Below are 18,505 nucleotides of genomic sequence, written 5' to 3'. Positions count from 1 at the left end.
AATGAATCGCTGCGTAACTGCATCCCTATAGTTACATAATATTATTTAATATTTTAGATATATTTTCGAGGTATATACCTATTTAGCAAACATAGAATATTGTCATAATATTCTGAGTTTGCTGGGTATTAAATATATATTTAATATTCTGAGAATATATCTGAGATATTAAGTAATATTTACGCGTTTGTGAAATATATTTTTTAACGGGAGGTCGACGATCCGCAAAACTGTAAATGTAAAGCATTCTCTCTTGTACACGTGGCGACCGTTCTCTGTAAATTTTAGTGTCTAGTATCGTGATTGTAGCCTTTAGAAGGTAGATTTTCCCCGAAACGCGCATATGCTTCCTACGTCTAAGACTGAAAGCGATGTCGCGCTATGCCTGTATCGAACCGATTAATTTTTTCTCCGGTACACGTATTTCAGATTTACACTACGATTATCTCGAGATCGAGTTTTTCATAATATTTGCGCGCAAGGGAAAAAATAAAAATTTGCAGTTCCAAGAAGATACGGGCGTTTGTATCAGCGACGGTTTTGTTCGATTATATCGAGACCGGTAGGATTTATAAATTATTTGTATCATTTGCTAGGATTGAAGAAGGTAGCAATCGTCAATCGTGAGTGCTCTGTAAATTTTATTATCGCGTTGCACGTTTTTATAAGAAAAATAATTTTTATAGAGCAAAAGCAAATTTTGTTTAAAATAATATTCTATTTGCCGGAATTTTGCAATAAAAAATTCTAATTTGACATTCGAAGATTTTAGATAAAGTAACGATTTAATTAATTAATTTGGATTTTTGTTACAGGAGAACAACGCGCGAGCTCTAAAGCTTTGGACAAGATTAGTGCATGTATTTCGCTATTTTTTTTTACGCGCACGCGTGCACTGTCAACCACCTGTCAAGTTACGCGCATGGATCAGCTGATTTCAGAACGCATACACGCGCGCGAGACAAAGAAAGCACTAGGTCGCACCAGGTCTCGCATAACCTAAACTGTCCGTGCTGCCCGTCGAAATGAGATAAAGGTTTCTATCTGCGTTTGTTTGCCGTTTATAATTCGATATGTTGCTGAATTTCGTGATGAACAACGGCGACTAGAATTATTTACAAATACCACGTTCTTGCGTCTCACTCGAAGAACGCGGACGACAACGGTACGTTTCCCAAACAATCTTTTTATTATTTGTCTCAAAGTTAAATTGAAATTTTCCCCGAGCGAAAGATATTTTGAAATTAATTAAGAGCTATTTTTTCCGAGTTTTCAGTTCCCGTTTTTTGACTTTAAAACATTCGGCTTCACCGAGCGATAATTTTGTATATTGTATGTGCGTAATACTTGTCTTTCTTTTGATCGAAGATTGCCTAAACTTCTCAATGTAGATGCTAAATAATTTTCAGTCGATTGCAATATTGCGCTTTTCCTTTTCGCGGACCGACTGATCGAACCTTCGGTTTGTGGGGTGGAGGAGACGTTAATTTATTGCACGACGCTTATCGAATTAACATTGATAGCCTGTAATCAAATTTTATTTTTCGAGGAAATGTGACACACATCTTTATCGACTTGTTTTTGATATATGTTCTGTTTGCAGAAGATGATGGATATAAAAAACAATTCGCCTATCGTTGGAGAGAATGACTCACATTATGAGTCCAGGATACGTGCAAACAGCTCTGGTACAGGAACATCGACACCGTCATCCTCTTCAGATTATATGACGGGAGAAGCAGATGATAGCACTGACAGCAAAGGCACCATACCATTTAGCTTGAAGTCAGTGGAGACCATGCTTTCACTGTCAAAGGTAGAAATCAATACATTGTTACAAAATAAATCAATACATTATCGTATTAGTAAATTAATATACTATTTAAAAAAAAAAAAAAAACAGAATTAATACAGATTTTAATTTACTTAGGATGCTTCTCAAGAGGACTTGCAGGAAATGGTGCAGAAGTGCAAGCTGATGGTTCTGGAAAGCGCCGAATGTTCAGATGAACGTAAATGGCTCGTTCGACGACTGATCGAACTACGTTTACGCGTGCAAGAATTACGCGAGACCTCAGACGAGAACCTTTTCGAAACCCGCGTGATCCTCGGTCATCACTTTGTGCCACAAAAGTACTACATTACCACGTCCAGTCCAGTTTATTGCGATCACTGTAGTGGTGCAATCTGGACGATGCTGCAGTCATGGTACATGTGTAACGGTAAATATTAAATTTTTACTTATCCGCAACTTTCTTGTCGCTAGACATCTCGTATATTATTATATGTAATATAATTTTTATTTAGTTTAATTTAAAGTTGTAATTGTTGCTGTACGAATGTATACTTGTTATTTTTTTAGACTGCAAGTTTAGCTGTCACTGGAAGTGTTTGAATAATGTATGTCGCGTGTGCGTACATGTGGTCGTCAGCGAAGCCGGTGGGTACACGCATACAAAGGATATCTGTCCGGAACAAGGCCTCTCGAAGCAGGGTTACCGTTGCGCTGAGTGCAAAGTTCGAATAACGTTCAGTAAGTATTTGACAAACTAGATTATATTAAAAGACATGCTGTTAATTAGGAATAGACTAAACAAAGTGAACGAATTGTTCGTTCATTATGTTCGTTTTACGTCGGTTCGTTATCCCGTTTGTTGATAACAGCGTACTAAAATATTCCATAAGTGATAATGAGTGTGTTGTCTCTTGCAAGCTTTCTCGAAAGGATTATCGTTATCTTGCTTCGGCAATTCTTTTAGAAATGCAGGTAATATGTTAATAATAATGAAGCAATAGGCGTTACTTCACTAAACTTTTATATTATACTTTTATATTTAAGAAAATTTTTTTATATATAGTTTTTTTTTATTTAACGATATATAAAACATTTATATTTGCTATAAATACATATATCTGTTAAATAATGATAATTATGTACACTTTAATAGCCAAGATAATGATAACTTTTAGAATCGGCCTGGGTAGACCCCCGACTTTGCGACTACAGTGGCCTGTATTACTGTCAAAGATGCCATTGGAACACGGCAATGGTTATTCCCGCGAGAGTCATCAGAAATTGGGATATGGAACCGCGTTTAGTATCTCGTGCCGCGGCGCAACTATTAATGCTCTTGGAAGATCGTTCCGTATTACCGCTGGAAGAATTAAATCCAAAACTCTTTACCTTAGTTCCGGATTTATCGCTGGTAAAGGTAAGCTTCATATCTATCTCGGTCGTAATTGAAATACACACGAGATTAATTAAATCAATTTAAAAGTTATTAGTTGTACATTATTTTTAAATTTTTATAATGTTTTAATTTTGATATTTTAAATTTTAGCGGATGCGAGGAGAAATGCAGATGATGAAGAGATATTTGGTCTTGTGTGTGGAAGCTTGCACTCAAGGACTACCGTGGAAAATTGGATTACGCACCCACATGATCGAGAATTCAAGTAATTATTCTATCAAGGACCTTATCGATCTTCAGAGCGGCATTCTTCTAGACGAGCTTCGCGCCGCGTACGATATGATGCATGCGCATATCACACAACAATGTGAGCTCTGCAAGGCAAGGTAACTTAAACGAAAAAGATATATTCACTTATTCTTTTAATATTTATTTATGCTTTACTTTTTATGCTGAATACGTCAATGTTTCATTCGTTGTCATTGGTTTTTGAACTAAATGCGTGTAAAACAGAATATATAGAATTTCTTATACATTTTAATTAGTGTAATATCTGAAATGCCTCATTGAATAATAATAATTAATGTAATGCTAGAAAATATTTCAAGAACTCAATAATTTCAATTAAAGTTAAGACAACTAGTTTTTTTTACTTCTATACAGTTCCGTTTTTCCATCGAAATATTTTTTATATAATACATTTATGAACTTCTGTGGTAACTTTAATTATAATTACTAGTCTTTTTTTATTATTATTAATATCGTAAAGAATACTTATGTACATCAATTAGCAATTATTTACATAAATTTGCTAATTATGTGCATTTTTCAGGGGACACTTGTGCGAAATATGCGGCAACGATGAAGTTATTTATCCATGGGATGCCAGCTCGATTATTTGTCCACAGTGCGCGGCAGTGCATCATCGCGTTTGCTGGGCCAAGCGCAATCATTGTTGTCCCCGATGTGCACGTTTACAAAAACGTCGTGTCTTAGAGGGACAATCGGCGGAGGATGGTGAAGACTGTGATACAGACGATACCGCGAAGGACTTTTAAACAAAAGTGCATGAACGCGAGGTAAACCATTAACAACTCCGTAGCAATTTATACTTTGTACCTGTTATTTTGGTAAGTTGATTGAAGCGTTGGCTGTAATTTTTACTATATTATAATATGTATTAAGGGTTGTATAGTGTTTTTCTAATTGAATTTTTCATTGTCTCATGTGATTCTTTTATAATATGCGGTCTAATCAGTGAGATTATATAAATAATATTTTTTAAGTAATTGTGCAAACTCGTCAAGTAGCACGTGAAATATCAAAGCGTAGGTATAACGATATAACAAATACTTAAATACTATACTCGTTTATTAAACGCTGCAAAGATATTACACATTTTTACGTTTTAAAAGAATGTTTACCAATAATAAATTGTATGCATTCTAGAGTTACGTGTAATGCGTATTAATTAGCATGGAAGTTACAGTTAATGAAGAGAAGAAAACTAAACAAATATTATTACGTAAAATTGTCAATGCATAGTATTAATTATTTACCCGTATTTTTATCACTTTATCGATGAATGTCAATTGCGAATTTTTATCTGCACCATCTACATAATGTGCGTGATAAAATGTTATTGACAGAATTTTCCTTGGACTCACACTTTTAACATTTGCACAAATGTTATGTGATAAATTTAGTACTGTTCGACCTGTCATTGGGTTAGCCCAACTCAGACGTTTCCGTCATGCGTTCTTAATAAAAAATAAAGTACCGGCAGTATTTAAGCGAAGTGTTAAGTTACGGTGATCAGTATGCATAGTTGATTATTCGTGGTCAGGTAAGCGAGCACATCATACTTTGGAATTTTTCCACGCTTTTTTTTTATTCGATCTTACAACCAGAAAGTAACAGCGTTCTTTTTTTAATATTTATCATAATTTTATTTGAAACTGAAATTTATATTACCTTCTATAATTAGTTGCATTGTAATTTAATTTGTTATTTTATTTAAAATTATAATTAAATAATTGATGAATAAAAGAAAAAAATTGGAGATATTGTAATATTAAAATATAAATGAACAATGTCAATGTAAAATATCAGTATAACTTGTGTTAGAAAAAAAAATTATCTTGTTCTTCGCTTCTTAAGAAAGTCAACATTGAATTAAATTAAACAATGCAATAATTTTTTATTTTTAAGATGAAGTAATATTTGTAAAAAAGATTTTTTCCTACTGCCTTACTATCATTTATTTCAGGTGAATAAATAACGCAATGTCGCGAATATCCGCTTGTTTCTTTGTACTTTTTGTCTTCAGCATCGCTCTATTTGGCGATTGTGAAGATAATATTAATACACCTAATGACGAATGTAATGCGAAAAATATACCCGGTTCCGATGAAACAAAACTATCGACACTTGAAAAGTCCTTACAGAAATTTCCGAATGTGAAAAATATTCTTAAAAAATTCGGAAAAAAAAACACTTTGCAATCTAAGAACGAAAAATCCTATGGCAAAATTCAAGACGAACTCAAGAGGTACATGCGTGCTATCTTTCCAGGTAATTTTTTTACAATCGAGAAAGTCAAGAAAAAAAGAATATTACATTTAATTAAGTTTTTGGTATAAATTGACGCAATAACATTAATTAGTTATGTATGTTATTTTGAATTCAAATAATCTGCTTCTGTTTTCACAAGTGTGTCTGTCTCACTTTGTAAACATTAATTATAATATCGATATTAAGTTATATTGCTGTTATAAAAAAATTTTTTAAGTATATGTAGATAACTGGAGATAAAATTCTATTTGTTTTCTATCTTATATAAAAAAAATTAATGTTGAGAATAAAATCGCTTTTAGTGTAATTTAAGCGGCAACAATAACTTAATTTTCATCGAGAGTTAAAATCATTATCATTTTATTGTTATTTTTTTTTTTTTTCCTTTCTTTCTTTAATATCTGTATTTTGTGAATGTTACATTAGGAACACGTTGGTGCGGTGATGGAGATAATGCGCGTAGTGAAGACGAGCTCGGTTATTTCTCGGAATTAGACGCCTGTTGTAGAGAACATGATAATTGCCAATATAATATTATAGCTGGAGAATCAAAAGCCAACCTTAAGAACAACGGAATTTTTACAAAGTATCAATACATTATTTTTATTAATAATTTTAAATGAGTTTCTTAATTACTAAATCTGTATAATTTTCTGAAAACAGGTCCGCTTGTGCTTGCGATTTTAAGTTTCACAATTGTTTGAAAAATGTCGCTTCCAACAAAGTCATTTCCAAAATACAATCTACTGTCGCCTCCCAAATAGGGAAAACATACTTCAATATGTTGCAACCACAGTGTTTTGATTGTATATGCCCAGCAAAAACTTGCGAGTAAGACAAAAAAAATAGATAATTACACTGTTTATTTAATTAATAATGATATATAAAATTTTATTTCAACATAATAGATATTTTAAACTATCAATAAAATTTTTATTAATTATTAAAATTTAATTTTAGTCCCAACAAGGACGAGACTAAGTGTATGGATAACCAATGCGACAAGTACCAGTGGATCAGCAATGAAAAGTTCATTTAAATTTTTTTAATTAACAGTTGTAATTGCAAACCCACATGTTTGGTGAAGCAAATAAAAAATCTGTTATAATATATGTGTAACCATATACGGTTAATTTTAAATAAATAATATTAATGTCATATGTTTATTTCGGTTTATGGATACTACGTAAGATTTAATTTTTACCTGATATTATCGATTCAGTAATTGTTTGTTGTACGCAGAACGATGTTATTGTAATTTTCTTCAGATAAAACCGTGGAATTATTACTTATTAAATTTCAATCATATTTTTCAGCGGCACGCCTCTTTTGATCACATGCGGAATCACTTTTGGAGTCATACTAAAAGTAAAACAATGAATATAAACCGAAAACCAAGACTGAACAAAAATTTAAGATTGCATTAAATAGTTTGTATTCGCAACTCACGTAATGCAGTCGATAATCGGACAGACGGATAAGCAAAGCGTACACCCGGTGCAGTCATCCGTCACTCTTGGAATGTGAGTATTAGAATCAAAGACAATTGCTTGATATCCGGAGTCCGCGCAAGCCATGTAGCACTTCCCGCAATTTATACACATATCCTGGAAAAAATTCGAAATGAATGTAAAATTGCGTTTTGTAGTAAGATTAATTAAGCGGATAGAAAATTGTTTATTGTACATCGTCAATCAAAGCGACCACTTGTTTCTTGTTGTCCAATTCCTTAAAGCTGCCTATGTAAAGTAGCGCTTCACCGACCACATCCTTGACAGCAGGGATCGGTGCGATCGGTCCAGGAGCTGGTCGTATTGTCTTAATGACCGTGTCCAAGGGATTCGAATGTGCCTTTAATTCGGCTATCTTCTTCTCACGCAGCTTTTGATATTCGCCGAAATACGGTACATTCTGCGGAAATATTTCTTATTTTATAATTATAAGTCATAATATAAATCACGACGTATAATTTCGTGACGACAATCGTCTAATTAACACCGTTCAAAAAATTCTGTTAACACATAGCAAAACTGCATTAACTCCTATTGCTTTTTCTATAATTATAATTATTTGTTCGTTTATATGAGTGATTTATTAATGATTCTTACTTTGCCCAGAGCATGCTGCAAGGAGACAGGCTTGCCTTTTTGGTGCTTGAACGTCGGTGGACTCTGACCATCCCAATCCTTCACCTGCTCCAGACTTTTTAAATATAATAACGCTTTCAACCCGGTCACATAGTCATTTATCAAAGTGAAGTCTTGATTCTGAATGGCGCTACAGATCTATTAAAAAAAAGTTTTGTTAGTTTCTTATATTTTTTATAATATTATAAAGTCAAAGTGCAGATTTCAAAATTAATTTTTCCTTATGTTCTTTGTGCAGAAAATATGACACCTGAATAACTGATGCGCCACAATGCAGGAATTGTAAAGCAACGTCAGCCGAGTCGACACCTCCGGTACCGAGTATTGGAAACTTCGGAAGATGCTTTGAGATCGTTGAAATAGCTTTTAAGGCCTGCGGTCTGGTTGCGTTTCCTGATACTCCGCCGTATGTTGTAGATTTATTGAGACCGACCGCCGGCCATGGAGTTGCATCAGCGTGCAATCCCATTAATCCTGACACCGTATTAATAGCGGTAACGCCATTGGCCTTGCCTGTTACAATAACAAGTAATAATCGCGAAATTATTATAATTAATAAATATCCTCAAATGTAATGACGCGCATGAAATGGGATCTATTAAAAAATAGCGCGCGTGTAATACGCGCACGGTTTCTTGATTGTTAATTACCCTCGTAAGCGGCCTTGGCAATAGAAAAGATATCAGTGATGTTGGGTGTTAGCTTTATGAAGAATGGTATTTTTACGGCTTCACGAACCCATCTAGAAATGTTCCTAACTAATTCAGGATCCTGAAATCAATCTCACTTTTTTTATCAAGCTCACAGTTTGAAAAAAAAGGAGAAAAGAAACAAACGAACCTGTCCACAAGCCAAACCCATTCCGGATTCGCCCATGCCATGCGGACACGACAGATTCAATTCTAAGGCATCAGATCCAGCTGCTTCTGCTTTTCTCGCTAACTTCGTCCAGTCAGCTTTATTATATGTGCACATGATACTCGCGATGACAATCTACAAAGATTTACGGTAAATAATATTAAATAGAATTTACTAATTATTAGTTATTTAAATATGTAATTAATTTTGCATACCTTTGTAGGAAAATCTCGTTTAAGCTCCGTAATGCTGCCACACCAATAATCGGCAGTTTTCTCGGATATTAATTCGATATTCAAAAAGCTACCTTGCTCGGGTCCGTAATGATGACGAGATGTAGTGCCCTTAACAATACGTGGCGATACATTGACGACGAGGTCCTATGACAAAGTATGAAGAACACGGATTTAGAAATATTACATTATTTAGGTGGTCAATTCTCTTTTATAAAAATACTTTGTCCAGAGAGAAGGTTTTTGTGACGGCAAAGGCCCATCCAGCTTCAAAAGCTCGCCGGATCATCGCGCTGGAAGTGCAGGGTGGCGCGGAAGCAAGTCCGAACGGATTCTCGAATTTCATTCCACACATCTCGATGCTGAGGTCAACGTCATCGATAGCAGTATGAAATTTAGGTAATTGTGGAGTTTCCGGCACCGTTAAACCGTGTAATTCCTGAACAATGCAAAAGTAAAAAAAAAAACGATATAGTTGCTTCATCTATTTTGCAACATAAATATGAATTTTTATTTTATTATGCGCGTTGTATTAACACACCTGTATGTGTTTGTGAATATACCAAGCAGCTGTCTTTCCATCATTTACAGATTCCACGGTAGTTTGGGCAACACCCGCAAGATCGCCTCCGCAAAATACACCTGGTACCGAGGTCATCATTGTTGTTTCATCCACTTCCGGCAGATTCCATCTGTTCATTTTAATCGGTACCATAGCACGCTTCACTGTTTTAAATAATGTTCTATTATCTTGTCTGTATTCTGCTCATATTAAATATCATTATTACTTACCAGCGGAATCGGATAGTCCTGAACCGAAAGCTGAAATCAAGAAATCCGTCTTCAAAACGATCTTTTGCTCTTCGTCTTCTATCCATTCTCCATTTTCATCTTGTTCGGTCCTGCAGAATTCAACTGCAGCGATTCTTTCATTACGAAGAATGACTCGTGTTGGGGATTGAAAAGGTATAAACTCGCACTTTTCTTCTCTCGCAAGATCCATCTAAAAATAATTTTAAAACGTCAAACATTTAATTCTAAATATCTAATTTTAAAAACATTTTAATTTAATGTTTTGTGTACTGTAAAAGTTTTTTTCCGTTTCATTTTCCAAGTCAAAAAATTAGAGTGAATTTCAGAGGCGCAGAAATCATTCCGGGACGCTCCCTAAAAAATTTAATAGAAAGAAAAAGCAGAAATGAACGATTACCTCTTCCGGAACAGCTCGTACGTTGGTAAAGCCCTTCCGAAAAACGACAAAAACTTTCTTAGCGCCACATCGCAAAGCTGAAGTAGCGCAGTCAAAAGCAGTATCTCCCGCACCGAGAACGATAACGTTGCCTCGAAGAGACGGGAGTTCCTGTTTATTCTTGCAAGCGCACATCCCCGGCTTACTGCCTTTCGCGACTACAGGAAGAAAGCTCTTTGAGGTAAAAAAGCCCATTTCTGGTGTGAGGTCTTTGAAAGTCGGTATGCTCTTCGGCTCAGGCAATCCAATTCCTAAAAAGATTGCTTTGTATCCGGAGTCTTGGAGACCCTGAAATACTTTCATGTTTATTCGCGGTATCTTAATTAATCGCACAGATTTTTATAGAATAATATTAAAATTGAACTGTAATAACTTTAAGATTTTTATAATATATTTTACCTGTATTGTCAAATCCTTTTCAGACAACGATCTTCCCAATTCGATTTTAACTCCCAAATCCTTGACGAGCTCCACTTCAAAATTAACAACGTCATATGGGAGTCTGTATTGCGGTATTTCAGAAGAACTCAGCCCACCAACGTAGTCTTCTTTTTCGAAGATCGTAACGTCGTTGTAACCGATTCTAGCGAGAAATGTCGCGCACGAAAGAGAAGCCGGTCCGCAGCCGAACAGAGCAATTTTTTCGTTTGCGTGAGACACTGTTTGGCCAGGTATTCTGGTCTGAGGAATATTCATCTGTTTGAAAACCTAATGAAAAAACAATTAACGCACATAACCTGAAAGTAATGTTTATATATTACGTATATATATTATTTACTTAATTAGTCATTATGTCATTAATTATCAATTCTATTATTAATTATGAATCATAAAATTTTTAAAGTTTGCAGAAAGTTGTGGCAGCTTGTCAAACATATTTAATTGCTCACATCCATCGCGAAATGTTGAAGCCCGCCAATGTTAATAGGTCCTTCCTCGGTAGCGTAAAGATTACAACCGCCTACACAAAGATCGCTGGTCGGACAAACCATGCCACAGGTGAGACCAAGAGGATTGTCTGACAGAATCGCTTTGGCCGCGCCGTAATAATTCTTATTGGAAATCGAGGTGATGAAGGACTTAATATCCAGCTGCGTGGGACAGGACTTTTGGCAAGGTGCATCGACACATTTCAAACAGCGTGCTGCTTCTCTTAAAGCTCCACGTTCGCTCAAAGTGGTATGTTTGATGTCGTCAAAATTTTTCGTCAGAGGTACGCAACTCTAAGGAGATACGGAATATTAAGAAACAAATATATATTTTAGATGCAAATTGAATATCAATACGAAACGTTTAAATTACGTACATTACACTTTTCATGGATATTTCTTTTCCAGTGCTGCTTATTCTGCTTTGTAAACGTTGATGGCACAAAGTTTGTGTGAGTCTTGATTTTCGGATTGATGCTTAGTATATTCTACAAGACATAATTCGTTATCAATTAATTATCTTTTTAACATAAAAATATAATAGTTGAAGAAAAATAAAGATAAGTTAAAAAAAACTTAAAAGGTATATCTTATCTTCTAAAAAATAAATTAAAATTAAAGAATGAAATAATTAATTTTACAGAGAAGAAAATATTTTATTTTTTCAGATAAGTTCCGCAAAAGTTCGAGAAAAGCAAATCCAAATATGGTTTGATAAGTATCTTGACCCTTTTTACAAACGTCTCTTCAACGTCTCCGGAAAATCGTTTAATTTAGAAATCATTTCCACATATCGTCATATATTGGAATGTACACTCACTTCAATATCAGGCACATCCTTGCTCAATACTGCTGGTATCAGCGATGCCATGTTTTCGTGACGTGTACGAAATTAAATACGATTTAAGATGAAAGATTCGCAGCCGATTCACGATCCAGAAACGGTAAGGAAAGCGAGAACTGTGAACTCTATCGTAAAGGGTCAGGTAACTGAAGCAACTCGCCTCGAATTTACCTGCCGTGCAGAGGAACGCTTACGACCACTTACTTCAACATTTGCGTATGCACTGACACGAACTAAACGTTTTAGTCGTAGTAAGTTATGACGTTATCAACCAATAGCGTACTATGTTATATAAGTGATTAACTCGAGCTGAAATGGAGGGAAAAGTAATAATACTTAGAAGTGACACAGATAACTGAGATATTTTCTCGCTTTTATCTCACTCGAGAAAACACCTAACATTTTTTAATAAATCCTATCAATCGACTTATTCTATACTTGTTGCATGTAAAATAATAAAACTGTTTTTTCTTAACAGGAAACGTTTGCGTCCATTTTCACACAAATATTGCTACATTTAAACAGCTAAAGAAAAATATACGCCAAATTACTGGACGAACATGTTTGCTGTACGGAGAATGTAATTGCATGAAGGGAGTAGACAATATCCAGCCCAATTAATTATTTATGTGACGATTACATAGCAGTTGCTTTCGCAATTGCACATAATAGCAAGTCTGAGCTCTCGTACGGCTTATTAATAATACGCGCCTATAATGAAAGCGGAGCGACTCGATGGATTACAAGGCAGCGTTACGTGATCCTGTAATTTTTGGTTTATGGAACCCACAAAGTCACCCGGAAATAATTATTTGGGCGATACGACATATTGCATCTTCGTAAATTATTAAGTGATAAGAGATAGTCATAACTTTAGAAGAGAGACCTTTAAACCTCTCTAATGCTAAACGGAACATTGATAAATTATAAGCATAAGCTACGAGTGTTTTGATTGCACTTTTTATTTTAATTGATTTGTAGATTACATAATTTTGTGATTTAAGTGCAAGATTAAACTATGTGGGATAATAATAATTATTATTATCTATAGGTTTTTAGTTGAAACTTGTTTAAACTGCTTAATGAGAACGTAATTAGTAAAAATTTGATTCTAACGTTCTTCAATTGCAAAATGAAAGAAACGATCGCGCCGAATTTTCATCTGAAAGTGAGCCTAACAATCATCTACTTCTTGGGCACGTGGCCGCCAGTCACAGGCATATTCCGATTACTGTATCTGTTTTACACGGGTTGCAGCTTTATCTTTATACTGGGTATCTTGCTGGCTGCCGAAATAGCAAATGTTCTAGCAAATTGGGGAGACATGTCGAAGCTCACTGCGGTTGCTACTTTATTAATGACAAATAGTACCCACGCTTCAAAGGTATAAATTGCAATTATTATTCAGTCTGTTTTTTTTTTGTGAGTTTATAATAGTGTTAAAAAATTTTTATAGAATTTTATATTTAAAATTGGTCTTAAAAATTCTATTAAACAGTATAATTTTTTTTAATTTTCTTTATTGCAATTTACGTTTGTAATTTATTTCGCTAATTGTAAAAATAATAATTTATATAACTACCATTTAATTAAAAAAATTAATTTTAGATAAATTTTCTCAATCACATTTCAAAGTACGGATCTAGTGTTAAATGTCAGAGACTATACAAGTGCGATGGTGGTGTAATGGTTAGCATAGTTGCCTTCCAAGCAGTTGATCCGGGTTCGATTCCCGGCCATCGCACAATCTAATTTTTTTTTCTTTTATCACGATATCTTATTATTCAGATAAGATTTTTTAATTATAACTTTAGAATTTTTTTTTTCAAAATAACTTGTATTAAGTTATATTAATAGTTTTTTTTAAATTTAATTATACAGGTACTTATAATAATTAAAAAAATGGTTCTAATAAATACAATATTTTCAGGTGATCGTTCTTCTTCGTCATCAGACGCGAATTCAAGCACTCTTAGACGCAGCCAACAGTGCAGCGTTCAGTCGCTACGATGAGAAACATAAAGATTTACTCATAAATTACACATGGAAAGGCATTTTTCATCACGCGGTTTATCAGAGTTTTGGAGGAATTGCGGTGTTCTGTTGGGGCTTTACTCCAATCGCCGATCTACTCGCCGGTCGTTCACGGCAGCTGCCCATGGAAGGATGGTACCCTTACAATATAACAGCATCGCCGGCCTTCGAGATCACTGCGGCGCATCAGGGTATCGCTATCATTATCGCTTGTTTTCACAACGTAGCAATGGATACACTAATGACGGGGCTGATTAACGTCGCTTGTGCCCAGTTTGCGATCTTAGAACGTAACATTATTTCGATCGATAATGAAAAAGGCATTCGTGGAATGCAAAGTGATAATGAGAGTAAATTTGAGATCGAAGGAAGAATTTTATCTTACAGGCTACTTAAGCGATGCGCTATGCACAGCAATATGATTTTTCAGTAAGTATAGACTACTTTGTAACTAAAAAAGTGTTCGATAAAATTTTATTTTAGTCCGATTTGTAATTATCTGATCTTATTTGCAGCTTTACGAACGAGATTCAAGATATCTTTGGCATCGTTATTTTTTTTCAATTTCTCTCGAACTGCGTGATTATTTGCTTGATCGCCTTCAACGTGTCGCAGGTAAATCCGTTTGTTTTAGGCCCGCTATGAGTTCTCATGCAGTGATTTACAGATGACGATTTATATCCCTGCGGTGCTAATTGGAATGCTAACATACATGTGCTGTATGACATATCAAATATTTATTTTCTGCTGGCACGGGAATGAATTATATCTTCATGTAAGTATTTATAAAGAAATAATTTTGAGTATAAGAGGTAAGCAAAGAAAGATACGCGATTTTTTTAGAGCATGCGCTTAGTCACAGCTGCATACTCGAACAACTGGTTCTCCAACTCCGAGAGATTTAAACGCAGTCTCCAAATTGTAATGATAAGAGCTCATCGTCCACTCACTTTAAGCGCTGGCAAGGTCATGTCATTATCTCTAAACACTTTTGTGCAGGTGAGTGTATTTCTTAACCACTCAAGCTTGCTGTAAATACTTAGATTATATATCTTTTTTTTTCCTAACTATATAATTCTGAAACATTTGACTAAAACCAATAATTTCTCGTGCGTTTCAGATAATGCGGATGTCCTATTCGATTTTTACAGTGCTCCAAGGATCAGCTGCTTAATAATAAATTCGATAATATAATCCAATGATACCTCCGGATTTTGTAGCTATATATTTTCCTTAAAAGTACAAAGAGAAGGAAATTAATAATAAGTATTTTATTCAACAGTATGTATTACATAAACAAGTATAAACTTTTTTTATATAAAAATATTTTTTATGACTTTCTCATCGGGATAAAAAAGGAATTTAATAAATCGTATTAATGCTTGGCGTTAATAAATCTTATGAAATATCACAATTATTTGTTATTGTATCTGTACATCTAGTTTTTTTTTAATAATGTAAAAAAGGCTTCTCCAATTGTTCGATTGATTACAACTGATTACAACGCTTCTACCATTACAGCGATACCTTGGCCGCCGCCAATGCAAGCCGAACCGATACCAAATTTTTTAGCTTTTCGCCTCCTATAAAAATACGTAAAGATTAAAATATTAATTAAAACTTAGAATTAAGAAATCTTTTACCTAAGTTCGTGCACCAAGTGAGCGGTGATCCTGCTACCGGAAGCGGCCAGTGGATGCCCGACAGCAATAGCTCCACCATTTACATTCAGTTTATTGAGATCCAGATTAAGGTCCTTTGCACACGCCAACGTCTGAGCTCCAAACGCTTCGTTGATCTATTATAAAGTACACAACGTGACCAAATATAAATATATCCTTTAATTATTTTATATATTAATTATGTTTGGAGCTCTGCATTAAAAATATCGCTTGACGAGTCGAAATTATTATTGCTTTATCAAATATAATTAATGCAAATTGAAATCACACCTCAACAAGTTCCATATCGTCGAGAGTTTTGCCCGTAATTTTAAGCAAATTTTTGATTGCAGGTGCAGGACCAATTCCCATAATAGTAGGATCTACGCCAACAACACTGTATCCCACCAAACGTGCCAATGGTTTTAAACCCTCAGTCTTGATAGCTTCTTCGCTAGCTAAAATAATTGCGCTTGCTCCATCACAAATACCCTGAAAAAAGATAACAGATTTTTAATTGAAATTCTAGAAAGACTGAAAGGTATGAAATTAACGCCGAGAAATTTAAATGTGATTTTAGTTTTCGAGAAATTCTAAAATTACCGTTTCCGTTTAATTATAAGTAAGTAGGAAATATTAATTTGAAATATTATATGTAGTAAAATTAAACAAAAGCCATTTATACCGATGCAGAACCAGCTGTGACTAATCCGTCTTTTTTAAAAACTGGTTTTAATTTGGCAAGAGTCTCCAATGTCGTTTTTGTACGTGGATGCTCATCTACGCTTACAGCTACATCCTGTTTCTTAACTTTCACCTGCACAGGCGTTATTTCTTCTTTAAAATAACCTGCGTCGTTAGCTGTAACGTGAAAAGTTTTTTAGACACAGAAATTTTACTGCTGTTATTTATTTCGTAAAAAAAATCGTAAAATTTCGTAAGAAAAATAATTTAATAAATTGCCAACTCCATCTTTTAATTATTAATTAATATAATAGATTGTTATTTTTAATTTCATATTATATATGCAATTATGTGTATGTACCAGCTTTCCAGCGTTCCTGACTACTCAAAGAAAATTGGTCAACCTCTTCTCTCTTTAAACTGTACTGAGCACCTAGTTTTTCTGCAGTTAAGCCCATGGGCAAATTGCAATAAGTGTCCAGCAGTCCAAGCCAGAGTGAGTCTTCAAAATCGTACTTCTGTCCCAAAGCAGTACCATAACGAACGTTTCTTACGACGAAAGGAGCTTGGCTCATGTTTTCTGCACCTCCTGTCAAGACGATCTTCGAGTCCCCTACTAAAATATTCTGAAATAAAATGGAAAATACATTTGGTAGTAACAAAAAATTTCCATTGTATTAAGTGCGCATACACTTATACGATCAGTCAGATCAGATGTTCCTTTGTTTTGTGTACAACGAACGGCAAAGAAAAAACGATTCAGATGTTCGACTAACCTGAGCACCGCTGACAATTGCTTGGAAGCCAGAGCCACATAGCCTATTTACGCTGAGTGCTGGCGTTTGCAATGGAATTCCTGATTTTAACAATGTGTGCCTCGCCAAAAAGGCACCATCAGAGGACGAGTTCTGTAAAGGTATTTGTTACGAATTAATAATTTAAAAATACACGATTGTTACCGACTCGCTACTTTAAAGAAATTAATTAATTTAAAAGTATAAAAGTTAAATTCTGCTTGCTATTATTAATTATGTGAATAAGATTTACCGCTAAGACATGTCCAAATACAACACTGTCAATCTTTTCTGGTTTTAGGCCTGCTGCCTGTATTGCTGCAGTCGACGCAACAACTGATAAATCAGTTGCACTTTTATTAACAAACATTCCTCCCATTGTGCCAAATGGGGTGCGCTTTGCAGCAACAATAAAAATACCTGTTACAGAACACCCCCAAGAAATTAGAAGTGGTAGTTTATTTTGCTTTATCTCTCCTCACATCTTGATTTTTTTTTATTTTTTCGAATAAAAATAACACTTCTATCCTATAAAATATTTTACCTGTCTAGTCTATATTATATAAACAGTTGTGCAAATATATAATATAGACTTAGGCAGATAGAATACATATATACAAACATATTTAGCAAATTAATAATTGATTAAATTAATTAGAGTTTAATCGAATTTATTTTTAGACATGAGTGAGCATCTGTTTTAATTATACTACTTATATTTTATTATGCATTCGAGGATTCAGATGGAGTGAAAAAGATTTGGGCATACCCTTGGTTGCAATCGACATTGTGGCGAGCCGCTTTAAATCACTTTTATATTACAACTGCAACAACCGGGTTGCGATTGACGAAGACTCTATAATATACCCACGTCCAGGCTCAAAGTCCATCGACGTGTTGAACGTTCAGTCCAAGTCCATGTTTATCGAAACGTTTTTGCTATATCATGGCAGTGGAAGAGGGGATAACTTTACCTGCTTCTATCGTTTTTATCACGTCTTATATCGTTACGAGATCTTATCAATTTATATCTCGTGTTAATTTAACATAGTAGATTTCACACATCTGTGCAGTTGTGGTTTAATAAAAAGTAATATAATCTTGTATTTAATAAAAATATTTAAATCATAAAAAAAGAATAATATGATATATTTAACTTGTTTACGATGATAGTTTGATTTTTTTGTTGATAACTAAGAGATATTGGATACATAACTTTTGTATTTTTTATTTGCGTGTTATAAATCCTGTTAACCTAAGTTTAATATATATATAAAACTTTAAAAGTCACGATTTCTGCTATGACT

At 34.3% G+C, this 18,505-nt stretch overlaps 5 protein-coding genes and 1 non-coding gene across 12 annotated transcripts; 4 read left to right on the top strand and 2 right to left on the bottom strand.

The window, feature by feature from the left end:
• The first annotated feature begins 35 nt into the window (after positions 1–35).
• Positions 36–4,641, top strand: Def8 (differentially expressed in FDCP 8 homolog). 4 transcript variants are annotated; one of them, XM_070654074.1, is made up of 9 exons: positions 36–623; positions 816–1,165; positions 1,604–1,816; positions 1,931–2,222; positions 2,363–2,533; positions 2,714–2,767; positions 2,971–3,212; positions 3,342–3,577; positions 4,024–4,641. In XM_070654074.1, exons 3-9 carry the CDS (start codon positions 1,607–1,609, stop codon positions 4,247–4,249), a joined length of 1,431 nt encoding a protein of 476 aa, XP_070510175.1. In that variant the 5' UTR covers positions 36–623; positions 816–1,165; positions 1,604–1,606; the 3' UTR covers positions 4,250–4,641. The 4 variants fall into 4 exon arrangements, with proteins under 4 accessions (XP_070510175.1, XP_070510176.1, XP_070510174.1 ...); XM_070654075.1 differs by having other exon boundaries at positions 36–1,165; positions 1,607–1,816; XM_070654073.1 differs by lacking the exons at positions 36–623; positions 816–1,165 and having other exon boundaries at positions 1,201–1,816.
• Su(r) (dihydropyrimidine dehydrogenase su(r)) lies at positions 4,271–12,248 on the bottom strand. Of its 3 annotated transcripts, XR_011547781.1 has the most exons (17): positions 12,002–12,248; positions 11,559–11,669; positions 11,143–11,475; positions 10,652–10,960; positions 10,214–10,540; positions 9,796–10,006; positions 9,545–9,729; positions 9,227–9,442; positions 8,986–9,150; positions 8,753–8,905; positions 8,563–8,683; positions 8,163–8,425; positions 7,874–8,050; positions 7,452–7,676; positions 7,215–7,372; positions 6,970–7,127; positions 4,271–6,325 (listed from the first exon to the last, which is right to left on the bottom strand). XR_011547781.1 is itself a non-coding variant. In XM_070675416.1 (16 exons), exons 1-16 carry the CDS (start codon positions 12,050–12,052, stop codon positions 7,058–7,060), a joined length of 3,075 nt encoding a protein of 1,024 aa, XP_070531517.1. In that variant the 5' UTR covers positions 12,053–12,248; the 3' UTR covers positions 6,612–7,057. The 3 variants fall into 3 exon arrangements, 2 of the variants coding, with proteins under 2 accessions (XP_070531517.1, XP_070531518.1); XM_070675416.1 differs by lacking the exon at positions 4,271–6,325 and having other exon boundaries at positions 6,612–7,127; XM_070675417.1 differs by lacking the exons at positions 4,271–6,325; positions 11,559–11,669; positions 12,002–12,248 and having other exon boundaries at positions 6,612–7,127; positions 10,652–10,989; positions 11,143–11,262.
• LOC139101179 (phospholipase A2-like) lies at positions 5,477–6,923 on the top strand. The gene is made up of 4 exons (XM_070654123.1): positions 5,477–5,765; positions 6,192–6,351; positions 6,429–6,596; positions 6,726–6,923. The coding sequence occupies exons 1-4, from the start codon at positions 5,477–5,479 to the stop codon at positions 6,802–6,804; spliced, it is 696 nt and encodes a 231-aa protein (XP_070510224.1). The 3' UTR covers positions 6,805–6,923.
• LOC139101165 (odorant receptor Or1) lies at positions 12,160–15,319 on the top strand. 2 transcript variants are annotated; one of them, XM_070654093.1, is made up of 8 exons: positions 12,160–12,276; positions 12,504–13,193; positions 13,283–13,409; positions 13,956–14,488; positions 14,575–14,674; positions 14,727–14,834; positions 14,903–15,058; positions 15,180–15,319. In XM_070654093.1, exons 3-8 carry the CDS (start codon positions 13,350–13,352, stop codon positions 15,231–15,233), a joined length of 1,011 nt encoding a protein of 336 aa, XP_070510194.1. In that variant the 5' UTR covers positions 12,160–12,276; positions 12,504–13,193; positions 13,283–13,349; the 3' UTR covers positions 15,234–15,319. The 2 variants fall into 2 exon arrangements, with proteins under 2 accessions (XP_070510194.1, XP_070510193.1); XM_070654092.1 differs by having other exon boundaries at positions 12,504–13,409.
• Positions 13,698–13,769, top strand: Trnag-ucc (transfer RNA glycine (anticodon UCC)). The gene has a single exon. It is a non-coding gene; the product is annotated as a tRNA-Gly (tRNA).
• Positions 15,316–18,265, bottom strand: Yip2 (yippee interacting protein 2). The gene is made up of 8 exons (XM_070654094.1): positions 17,968–18,265; positions 17,452–17,618; positions 17,181–17,312; positions 16,766–17,030; positions 16,406–16,581; positions 16,012–16,212; positions 15,703–15,857; positions 15,316–15,642 (listed from the first exon to the last, which is right to left on the bottom strand). Exons 1-8 carry the CDS (start codon positions 17,984–17,986, stop codon positions 15,558–15,560), a joined length of 1,200 nt encoding a protein of 399 aa, XP_070510195.1. The 5' UTR covers positions 17,987–18,265; the 3' UTR covers positions 15,316–15,557.
• Between the last annotated feature and the right edge of the window lie 240 nt (positions 18,266–18,505).

The sequence above is a fragment of the Cardiocondyla obscurior genome, linkage group LG03 (genome assembly GCF_019399895.1).
Source record: "Cardiocondyla obscurior isolate alpha-2009 linkage group LG03, Cobs3.1, whole genome shotgun sequence".
NCBI lineage: Eukaryota > Metazoa > Arthropoda > Insecta > Hymenoptera > Formicidae > Cardiocondyla > Cardiocondyla obscurior.
This window is presented reverse-complemented; position numbering and strand designations above follow the sequence as displayed.